Here is a 12500-nt window from a genome sequence, read left to right as displayed (position 1 = left end):
AGGTGTAGCATAAAGCTAATCATTGCTAATGGTATAGCATGAAGCTAATCATTGTTAATTGTGTAGCAGTAAGCTAATCATTGCTAATGGTGTAGCATAAAGCTAATCATTGCTAGCAGTGGAGCATAGCAAGCGTTTCTATATGAAGGGAATGGCTTTGGGTGTTCTGCTGGGTAGCTGTGTGAAACTGTTCTGGTGTGTAAGAGAGAGAACCTTTCCTTCTAAGGCAGCTGAAATAGTTGACCAAAGCATGGAGCATCGCTCTTGTAGTTGTGTGCACTGCTCTTAGACCAGAGACCGAACAAAAAACAATTTCAATCCCCCCCCCCCCAGGCCTTTGCAGGAGTGCAGATTATTCTGGTCTGCTCTTTCTAGCCGAATGTTTGAATGAATAGCCATACTCTGAACTGTCTACCTCAGCCAAACAAAAACAGATGATTTGAAGGATTTGTTGTCTCTCTCTTTTTTTTCTCTCACACACAAACACTAACTTACAGACCCTGACAAAACCTCCTCTGCTCACCAGAGTGAAGTGGTGTGTGTATGTGTGTGTGTGAGAGTGAGTGTGTGTATGTAAGACAGAGTTTTCTACTTTATTTTAATGACACCACATCCTCCCATGCCTGTGCTGTTTAGCCATCTAAATGTAGCATATATTATAATAATGATTATATATTTTATATATTATAATAATGATTATATATTTTATATGTTCTTATTTGTGTGGTTTGTATGTTGCTGTCTATGGAGGTAAATTCTAATTTATTGTAATTTTATTATAATGATTCTATCATTGGGGACATGGTCCAGATGTAACTATGACGACGTTTTCTGTCATCTTTGCACTACATGAGCCTTCATCTGCGTCTGAGCAGATCCACTTCCTGTCTGAGCAGATCCTCTTCCTGTCTGTTGTTCCAGTACATGCTCACACAGAGTACTCAATGTATCTGACATCTCTGTCCAGAGTTCACACACAGAGTACTCAATGTATCTGACATCTCTGTCCAGAGTTCACACACAGAGTACTCAATGTAACTGATATGCATGAATGTACGCTTTGGTAAAGGTATATCATTTCTGTAATGAACGGAAGAGTGTTGGCCATCTTGTATTGCTGCAGACTATATCTGTTGCTGTTGTATTCCTGAGCACCAGAGGGCAGTGTTGCGCTCCTGCTGATGCTGTGTAAGAGTTCTGCTGTGGAACTCCGCATGACATCATTACCCTGTGTGTTCCTAATAAAGAATCATATCGTTTCAACTCTAAACGCTCCTTGTGTGTGTGTGTGTGTTTGGGTTATGGGTAGTTTCAGGGCCGGGCCGTGGCATTGGCAGTATGGGTAAATGCTAATAGTGCTGCACATCCAGGGGGCGCCAGACATGGAGGAATAAAAAGTGTAGCTTCCATTGTTCTTAGAACTGATATTGTCTTCCACTGTTCTTAGAACTGATATTATTGTCTTCCACTGTTCTTAGAACTGATATTGTCTTCCACTGTTCTTAGAACTGATATTATTGTCTACCACTGTTATTAGAACTGATAGTATGTCTTCTTGAGAAAAGAATTAGCCCACATTAATTGAACTGCATAGCAAAGCCTACTAAGTAGTTCTAGTAATAATACTGATAAAGTCTACTTTCCTAAGGCTGCTAATTAGCATTTCATTATTCATTACTGATATATGAATTACTAATGTAATTTACATCTCAGAATAAGTACATAAAAACTACATAATGCATGTATCTCTAGGCTTTTCATCTATATTATTTCATTTCATTCTATCCTTGAGATCATGTGTTTCTTATTAGACTGATGTCACATATTCCTGTTCTCCCTTCAGATGCACTGTTGAGGATCCTCAGTCCCACCCTGGCAATCCTCCTGTTTCTTTCATTCTTTCTGAGTATTTGGAATGTGCAAACAAATGTTCAAGACAAAGCTACTCAAAGCTATAAGTTAAGTGACGCAAGGGGGCGCCACCAAGCTACTCAAAGCTATAAGCTAAGTGATGCAAGGGTGTGTTTGTGTGTGTGTGTGTGTGTGTGTAAGCTAAGTGATGCAAGGGGGCGCCACCTAAAACTTTGCCAAGGGCACCAAATTGGTTAGGGCCGGGCCAGGGCAGTTCAACATTGTGTGTGTAGATGTTAGAAATTGTTTGTGTGTGTGTGTGTGTGTGCGATTGAGTGTGTGTGTGTGTGTGTGTGTGTGTGTGTGTGCGATTGAGTGTGTGTGTGTGTGTGTGTGTGTGCGCGCGCGCAATTGAGTGTGTGTGTGTGTGTGTGTGTGTGTGTGTGCGCGCGCGCGCGCGCGCGCGCGATTGAGTGTGAGTGTGTGTGTGTGTGTGTGTGTGTGTGTGTGTGTGTGTTGGGGTTTTGGCTGTGTGACAAGTGTGAGATGAAAGCTGAAATATCATGAGACTCTGGGACCCCCTGGTGGCAAGACTGGAAAATAACACTGGCATAGGGAGAGATCACTCACACACTCACACACATTCGTGGCAGAGGGAGATATCACACACTCTCACATACAATCAAGTTGATATACTGACACATACAGAATCATGAGCACAAACTGATGGCGCCAAACACAAGGGATGATAAAAAGATCAAATCTTGTTGAACAACAGAAAAGCAGGTCATGTCAGCATCACATTGGTGCAGGGTGCAAACAAGACACCATCCCACAGTAAACATCAAGCACAATGAGACAGGAGCCGTATCCCCACACTCCAACCCTACAACCCAGTAGAGTCCTGGATGAACGTTCTACTCCAACACTCTACTCCAACACTACAACCCAGTAGAGTCCTGGATGAACGTTCTACTCCAACACTCTACTCCAACCCTACAACCCAGTAGAGTCCTGGATGAACGTTCTACTCCAACACTCTACTCCAACCCTACAACCCAGTAGAGTCCTGGATGAACGTTCTACTCCAACACTCTACTCCAACACTAACAGTAGAGTCCTGGATGAACGTTCTACTCCAACACTCTACTCCAACCCTACAACCCAGTAGAGTCCTGGATGAACGTTCTACTCCAACACTCTACTCCAACACTAACAGTAGAATCCTGTATGAACGTTCTACTCCAACACTCTAACTGTAGAGTCCTGCGCAGAGCCATATAAAGAGAGAGTTGCGACAACTCGGGTACAGAAAATTCGGTTTGTGACGTGGTTCGTGTAACTTCAAGTAGTTCAAATAGTTCCCGGAAGCGATTTTGACTGTTCGTTAGAATCATAAAATAACCGTCTTTTACAGTCTGTTAACGAGTGTTCGATCCTAACTTCCTGGAACTATTGTTGAGAAAATATGGAACATTAGCGTCAATGGAGTTGTCGCAACTCTCTCTTTATATGGCTCTGGTCCTGCGGTATGAACGTTCTACTCCAACACTCTAACAGTAGAGTCCTGCGGTATGAACATTCTACTCCAACACTCTAACTGTAGAGTCCTGCGGTATGAACATTCTACTCCAACACTAACAGTAGAATCCTGCGGTATGAACATTCTACTCCAACACTCTAACAGTAGAGTCCTGCGGTATGAACATTCTACTCCAACACTCTAACAGTAGAGTCCTGCGGGGCCTAATCTTAATGTATAGCACCTCTAACACAGAGTCAATACAAGCCCCTTATTGGTGGTGCAGCCACACAGGCATCTGGCAGGGCAGCCCTGACGGGCTGAGGACCCCACAGCAGTTGGCATCATATTAAGACATTCAGTTAAATTCCTTTACATTGGCACAAACATAACAAAACATTCATAAAAAATTAAATAAAATACATACAACCAAAAGGAAATGGTTATTTGTACTAAAACCTTTAAAATCCTCCTGAGAGGCTGTGATGAGTGTGTGTGTGTGTGTGTGTGTGTGTGTGTGTGTGTGTGAAGGCAGTTATCTGCGTAAGGGTCGTCTATACTGCAGTGCGAGTGTGTGCAAGTGTGTGCGTGTGTGTGTGTGCGCGATGAGGTCACTTCATTAGCACACAATGGATCACATCAAGCAGAACCGTGTTCTAAGTAGACGATCCCTGCCAGCAGAGCTGTGTTCTAAGTAGACGACTCCTGCCTGTGAGGATGCGGCTCCTATCTACTATGTTGTGTACTGTAGTGTGTGTGCGTGTGTGTGTGTGTTCAATGAGACTGCCCTCTGGAGTAGTGGCACAAGTGGTCTGATGGCGAGTGGTGTTGGGCATAAGGATGTAATGGTGTGTGGTGTAGCGCTAACGCTGTGGGTGCTAACGGTGTGGAGCTAACGCTGTGGGTGCTAACGCTGTGGAGCTAACGCTGTAGGTGCTAACGCTGTGGGTGCTAACGCTGTGGGTGCTAACGGTGTGGGTGCTAACAGTGTGGGCGCTAACGCTGTGGGTGCCAACGGTGTGGGTGCTAACGGTGTGGGTGCTAACGGTGTGGGTGCTAACGCTGTGGGCGCTAACGCTGTGGGTGCTAACGGTGTGGGTGCTAACGCTGTGGAGCTAACGCTGTGGGTGCTAACTGTTTGTGAGATTCCCAGTGAATCAGGCAAAGCCGTGAGTGTACGCAGTGACTGGCAGAGAGCTGCTGATGCAAACTGAAGACAATCAGAATGGGCAACAGGGCAACGGGGCAACGGACCCCCCCAATCAGACTAGGCAACAGGGCAACAATCAGATGAGTACTCCGTTGTGAGAGATGAGCACGTGCGCGGCGTTCCCAGATGTGTAATCACGGTCCTGCACCAACACACAGCGCTGGCACCTTAGTGGTCTTGGAGGAGGGCTGCCGCTTCACGGTTGCCGTAGCGACCCGTAGCGTGCGGGCGCACCCGTCACAGCTGGTTGGCCTGCGTCTGGCGATCTCGACACATGGAGCGCAGCTCTCCCACGATCAGAGGAACGATGAACAGCACACTGCACCCTGTCTGCAGGACCACACACAACACGCGTCATTAACCATACAGCAAACACGTTAGCATTCACACAACACGCCATACAGCAAACACATTAGCATTCTATCACACACAACACGCGTCATTAACCATACAGGAAACACGTTAGCATTCTATCACACACAACACGCGTCATTAACCATACAGGAAACACGTTAGCATTCTGCCATGCAGGAAACACGTTAGCATTCTACCATACAGCAAACACATTAGCATTCTATCACACACAACACGCGTCATTAACCATACAGGAAACATGTTAGCATTCTACCATACAGCAAACACATTAGCATTCTATCACACACAACACGCGTCATTAACCATACAGGAAACATGTTAGCATTCTACCATACAGCAAACACATTAGCATTCTATCACACACAACACGCGTCATTAACCATACAGGAAACACGTTAGCATTCTGCCATACAGGAAACACGTTAGCATTCTACCATACAGGAAACACGTTAGCATTCTACCATACAGGAAACACGTTAGCATTCTACCATACAGGAAATATGTTAGCATTCTACACACACGTCATTAAAGGAACAGTTCGGAATTTTGGACATAGGACCTCATTTCCAACTTTGTCGAGGTGATATAGGTCGGTGGAGACAGTTTTCATCGCGTTTAACCCCTTCCTTCAGTTGCAGCGTTCCCCTTTGCTAATGCTGATTCTGAGCTAACGCATTTCAACGGTAACATCCAAAACAGTCTTACTCACTCCACAGCACACCCGAGACAAGTAAATTAAAACGTCAGACTATCGATATACATGTCCGTGTTGATAGAATAATTTTAGAAATAAAACTAACCTTGCAACTCAATGATTTATTACATTTTGAGGGACTAGTTTCTCAATATCAATCCGCCACTGCTATACAGCGAACAAAGTAGGCTATTGCAATGCGATGCAAGGTTAGTTTTATTTCTAACATTGTTCTATCAACACAGGCATGTGCATCGATAGTGTGACGTTACAATTTATTTGTTTCGGGTGTTCTGTGGAGTGTTTTCAGTGGCAGGCGGGATGTTACCGTTGACTTGCGTTATCTCAGCACCAGATTAGCACGAGATGAACGCTGCAACTCAAGGAAGGGCAGAAATTCACTGAAAATGGTCTCCACCGACCTATATCACCCCGACTAAGTTGAAAATGAGGTCCTATGTCCAAAATTCCTAACTATTCCTTTAACCATACAGGAAACACGCTAGCACTCTACCATACAGGAAACACATTAGCATTCTACACAGGCGTCATTAACCATACAGGAAACACGTTAGCATTCTACCAGCACTTCTGTAAATGCTACAAGTGTATGTGTGTAGATGTGAGAGAGAGAGAGAGAGAAAGAGCGAGAGACAGATAGAGAGAGATGATTGTGTGTGTGTGTGTGTGTGTGTGTGTGTGTGTGTGTGTGTGTGTGTGTGTGTGTAGACAGAGCTACTCACCATGATCACAAAGAAGTAGAACACACACATCCAGTTCAGCTTGCTCTCAATCAGAGACACCAGATACTAGAGAAGAGAAAAACACACTCCTGTCACACACTGATGACCTCACTGCAGTCAGTCCCGTCACACACTGATGACCTCACTGTCAGTCCAGTCACACACTGATGACCTCACTGTCTGTTCAGACACATACTGATGACCTCACTGTCAGTCCACTCACATACTAATGACCTCACTGTCAGTCCAGTCACATACTGATGACCTCACTGTTCCACACTGATGACCTCACTGCAGTCAGTCCAGTCACATACTGATGACCTCACTGTCCCACACTGATGACCTCACTGCAGTCAGTCCAGTCACATACTGATGACCTCACTGCAGTCAGTTCCGTCCCACACTGATGACCTCACTCCAGTCAGTCCAGTCACATACTGATGACCTCACTGTCCCACGCTGATGACATGCCCACCCCCCTCACCTGTCCGGCGGCGGCGCCGATGCTGCCGGTTCCGTCCACGATGCCGGTGACGGTGGCCAGCGCCTCCTGACTGCCCTGCAGCGCGTCCTGCCGGCCCAGATCCGCCGCAATGGCCGACGAGATCATGTTGGACGGCCCGCCGATGAAGAACCCTGCGCACACACACACACACACACACACACACACACACACACACACACACACACACACACACACACACACGAGATCATGTTGGACGGCCCGCCAATCAAAACACCTGCACGACAACATTATCCTCATCACCGCTGTACAATCCACACTACCATCATCATCACCACCACCACGGAATGCCTGTTGTGGTGTGTGTGTGTGTGTGTGTGCATGCGTGCGTGTGTGTCTTCTCACTCTTGTGTTTGGAAGTCTTGGGCATGTGCACAAACTTGTTTTGTGTGGATTGCAACTGTGTGGACTAAGCAAGCCAAAGTAAAACTCAAAAAGTAAAAATAACAGTTTATCCATGTGGAGATACCCATGCCTTAATAAGCCCATATTGATCACTAGTGATAAGCCCATATTTATCACTAGTGCAAGAAGAATGATAATAGTACAATGCATTGTTTGATCACACCTGCCTAAGTGTGTGTGTGTGTGTGTGTGTGTGTGTGTGTGTGTGTACCTGCCTAAGTGTGTAACACACTTCCATTAATGTTTGGACCAGCAAATTCTTCTGTTAATGGTCACATAAAAGCATTAGAATATTGGGATCAGTAAATGTGTCTGTTCAGGTTGAAATAAAAGCATATAGACGTTAGGATCAGTTGGGATCAGTTGGGATCAGTTGGGATCTGTTGGGATCTGTTGGGATCTGTTGGGATCAGTTGGGATCAGTTGGGATCTCACCTGTAGTGGCCAACAGGGCTGAATTCACCACCTTATCATCTGGAGAACCTGAAGGAGAAACATCAACATACCAGTCATGTGACTGCTTTATCACACACACACACACACGCACACGCACACACACACACACCTTGTCATGTGACTCCTTTATCTTTGATCAAGAATAAGAGGGAACACATAGTTCCCTTGCACACACACACACATAAAATATGTTCCCTTAAACACACACACAGTCCTCACTACTATCAGCAGAGCAGAACAGGGCTAACGGCTGTGCATCCAATCAGAGACGAGCGGCGGGACACTTACGGCTGTAGCCCACCAGCGCCCCCATGGCCATCAGGAGACTGAGTGCAATTACAGGAGCCCTCTTCCCCAGCAGGTCAGAGATCAGACCCTGCACCGTCCCACCTGGGAAACACACACACACACACACACACACACACACACACACACACACACACACACACACACATCAGAGATCAGACCCTGCACCGTCCCACCTGGAGCAGGGGAAACACACACACACACACACACACACACACACACACACACACACACACACATCAGAGATCAGACCCTGCACCGTCCCACCTGGAGCAGACACACACACACACACACACACACACACACACACACACACACACACACACACACACACAGACACACACACACACACACACACACACAAGCATATCAGAGATCAGACAGAGCACCAGGCAAAACGATATGGAGAAAAAAACCTCTTATTTCGATATTCATGCCAGATATCTCAATATCGATACGATACGATTCAGCGCTGGTTGAAGCCTCAAAATATTGTAAACAAAGTAGCATAGGTGGCTAACTTACAATAGTCTACTGGTTGGACTGTTCAGTTTCCCCACGTGTGTTTAAGTTTCAAGGTAGGCTACTACTCTTTCTCCTTGGGACAGGCCCTTTTGAGTTGGAAAACATTTGGTATTGAGATGATCAACCAACTTGAATGCAAGAGTTTTAATCAAATGTGTGCAGCATGCTAATGATGCTAACCGGATTTACTAGCAGCCTATTTTAGCTAGTCGTCTTCTATGCGTCATTGCTTTCACGATTGTGAATGTTTTATTTGGATTGAGGTGCGGGTGTCCATTGAGTGCGCACGAGAGAGAGAGATTATTTCTACTACTGTTTATTTTGTGCTCACATGTTTATACAGAGAGAGAGAGAGAGAGAGAGAGAGAGAGAGAGAGAGAGAGAGAAAGCGGGCCAAGGGGAGGGGGCTTACTTCAGTACTGTTTGGTAAAGTTGCACGCACAGTCTACAATGAAAACTTGTGAAAGAAATGTGTGCTTTCACCCGAGCAGCGTCATGTGCACAAGTACAACCTACAATTCTTTTCAGTCGTACTCTTAGACATGTTGGTCGGATGGAGCCCTGCTATATCGTTTATATCGTTTTTTCAATATCTTGAATGTTCATATCTAGATATATAGACATACGATAACGGTATATCATTCAGCCCTAATATATGGGTGTGATGTGTGAGTGTTTGTACGTGTATGTGTGTGTGTGTGTGTGTGTCTACGTGTATGAGAATTCTTGTGTGTGCGTGTGTGTGTGTGTGTGTGTGTACACGGATGTGAGAGTGTATAGATATGATAACGGTATATTGTTCACCGTGTCACCTGGAGTGGGAGACAGAGACACACACACACACACACTTACCTATGATGCCTCCCACGTCGTACCACACAGACACACACACAGACACACACACACACACACACACACACACACACAGACACACACACACACACACGCTTACCTATGATGCCTCCCATGTCGTACCACACAGACACAGACACACACACACACACAGACACACACACACACAGACACACACACACACACACACACACACACACACACACACAGACACACACACACGCTTACCTATGATGCCTCCCACGTCGTACCACACAGACACACACACACACAGACACACAGACACACACACACACACACACAGACACACACACACACACACACACACACACACACACACACGCTTACCTATGATGCCTCCCACGTCGTACCACACAGACACACACACACACACAGACACACACACACACACACACTCACACACACACACACACACACACACACGCTCACCTATGATGCCTCCCACGTCGTACCACACAGAGAGCCGGTCAGCCTGTGCCTCTGGCCAGCCGAAGTTGTTGCTCAGGTAGAACGGCAGCCAGAAGAAGAAGGAGTAGTTGACCAGCTTCAGACATGCATAGGCCAGAGAATACTGCACACACACACACACAGAGAGAGAGACAGAGAGAGAGAGAGAGAGAGAGAGAGAGAGAGAGAGAGAGAGAGAGAGAGAGAGAGAGAGAGAGAGAGAGAGAGAGAGAGTGAGTGAGAGAGAGAGAGAGAGAGAGAGAGAGTGAGAGGGAAAGAGAGAGAGGGAAAGAGAGAGGGAGAGAGAGAGAGAGAGTGAGCGACAGAGAGTGAATGCCTGTTTGCAAGACTGTGAGTACCGTAATTTCCAGACCATAAGCAGCGGCTTTTCTCCCATGCTTTGAACCCTGTGGCTTATACAACAGTGCGGCTAATCTGTGTGTTTTTACAGCTAACGGCCACTAGGGGGGGGGGGGGGGGGGGGTTTCTCAACCTATGGATATTACACAACAACACCTGCGGCTTATAGTCCTGTGTGGCTTGTATATATACACCAGGGCTCGACATTAACGGTAGCCCAGTAGCCCCGGGCAACCAAATTATGACAAGTGGCAACCAATTCCTCACTCCTGGTTGCCCCTGTGGCAACCACAACATTGCCCCATTTTTTTGTATTTGGCAACCAAAACCTCATGCCTGGTTGCCCAGTTGGCAACCACTTTTAAAAGCTAATGTTGAGCCCTGATATACACCTTTGTTTTTTCCCCTAAATTTTGCTTATATCGTCTTATATTCAGGTGCGGCTTATAGTCCGGAAATTACGGTATGCATGTGACTGTATGTATGAGTGAATATGTTCTTGACTGTGTGAGTGAGTGTGTGTGTGTGTGTTTGTGAGTATGTCTGAGTGTAAATGTGTGTGTACATACATTTGCATGTGCTTGTAAGAGTGTGTGTGTGTGTGTGTGTATACTTACTGGGATGACCCCAGGCAGACAGAAGGCCTGTAGGAACCCTATAGCTCTGGGTGAGTCCTCACACACACCCTCCTCCTCCTCTTCCTCCTCCTCTTCATCGCTCATTAGCGGACGCTGGCTGTCTGAGTCCCTCTCCACCGGACGCATATCAGTAGAGTCCACACTCAGCCCTGAACACACACACACACACACACACACACAAATCAGTAGAGTCCACACTCAGCCCTGATCACACACACACACACACACACACACACACACACACACACACACACACGATACCAGACGTAAATCAGTAGAGTCCACACTCAGCCCTGAACACACACACACACACACACAAATCAGTAGAGTCCACACTCATCTCTGATCACACACACACACACACACGCACACGCACACGCACACTAGGGCTGTTGGAACGAATTTCGGTATTCGAATATAATTAAAATGAATACTATTCGAATGTTAAAATTATAATTCGAATGGTTTTTTTAAAAAAATGAAAAGTGTTGACTATCTTTAGCGAACGACAGCTTTAGGTGCTGTGTCCACCAATCGCGTTTTTACGCTGAGTACGCCCTCCTCCTCTTCTCGGCGCTTCGTGGTCAAATCTTTATTGTTGCTATGTTACCAAAACCGTCTGCCAGTAGCCTACTGTAGCCTACGTCTCTTTGGAACGTTTGCCTAATGCTAGCTAACTAGCCAACGAGCTAACTGAAATAGCAGCAGTCAGAGACGGTTTATAAAGCCAGACGATTCATAAGAGGGTAAATTCTTAGTAACTAGACTATCTTTGGCAGCAGTCGTTCAGGACTCAGCACACTAAAATATGACTTTGACAGACAAAAGGAATTGCTAAATTGCTAATTCCCTTAGGCTTTGTAATTTGCATTCGGTTTGCAGCAGCGGTTTAGTATTTAGCATGACAGTGGACATAATGTAGGCTAAAACAAGTCAACTACGATGTCATAGTGGCAGTGGCTATTCATAAGCCCGTTATTACAGTGTGAGTAGATAGATAAATAGTAAATATTAATAAGTCAAAATTTACCATTAAATATTAGAATATAATTTGAATTTAAAAAATAATAATGAATGAAATTCGAATGGGATAATAGAGGAAGATTAACAGCCCTAATGCACACACACGTGCACACATACACACACGCACGCATGCGACACGCACACGCACACGCACACACATGATAACAGACGCAAGGCTAAAAACAAGCATTTAGCCACTCAGCTTCTTAAATCAATTTGCAAAAATGTATGTTTTCGGTTTGTCTTCAGGGAGTATTAAATGTAAATTAACGACGAACCATTTAATCTAGATTATTTTAAGATGAGGCTGCAATATCACAAAACATTCAACAAAGTCAAGAGGTCTGAATAGATAGATAGATAGATAGATAGATACTGACCAATTTCTTTTGGCGAGGTGAGTAGGCCAAAGAAAACAACCACTCCTCCTGCAAACTGCACTGCTGACGTCACCAGGAATGCATACTGCACACACACACACACACACACACACACAGATATCCTGTTTCATTCTTCAAAAGCAGAAGTGAAAATGTATTTAATGGGATT

General features: G+C 45.4%; 2 protein-coding genes across 2 annotated transcripts in view; one reads left to right on the top strand and one right to left on the bottom strand.

The window, feature by feature from the left end:
• Nucleotides 1-1270, top strand: part of cdkn1d (cyclin-dependent kinase inhibitor 1D) — a 5814-nt gene extending 4544 nt beyond the window's left edge. The window contains exon 3 of the mRNA XM_062518272.1: nt 1-1270. This exon is cut by the window's left edge and continues 1046 nt beyond it. The gene's annotated coding sequence lies outside the window, so the exon portion shown is untranslated.
• Nucleotides 1271-2597: 1327 nt separating this feature from the next.
• slc37a3 (solute carrier family 37 member 3) overlaps nt 2598-12500 on the bottom strand; it is a 16990-nt gene continuing 7087 nt past the window's right edge. The window contains exons 8-15 of the mRNA XM_062518003.1: nt 12332-12416; nt 10908-11077; nt 9913-10054; nt 8068-8169; nt 7759-7806; nt 6880-7031; nt 6396-6461; nt 2598-4913 (exon numbers count right to left, since the gene is read on the bottom strand). Of these exons, the coding sequence (XP_062373987.1) occupies nt 4821-4913; nt 6396-6461; nt 6880-7031; nt 7759-7806; nt 8068-8169; nt 9913-10054; nt 10908-11077; nt 12332-12416 (858 nt within the window). The 3' untranslated portion in view covers nt 2598-4820. The remainder of the gene's footprint in view (nt 4914-6395; nt 6462-6879; nt 7032-7758; nt 7807-8067; nt 8170-9912; nt 10055-10907; nt 11078-12331; nt 12417-12500) is intronic.

The sequence above is a fragment of the Sardina pilchardus genome, chromosome 17 (assembly GCF_963854185.1).
Source record: "Sardina pilchardus chromosome 17, fSarPil1.1, whole genome shotgun sequence".
NCBI lineage: Eukaryota > Metazoa > Chordata > Actinopteri > Clupeiformes > Clupeidae > Sardina > Sardina pilchardus.
The sequence above is the reverse complement of the archived record's forward strand: the minus strand, read 5'-3'. Positions and strand labels throughout refer to the sequence as shown.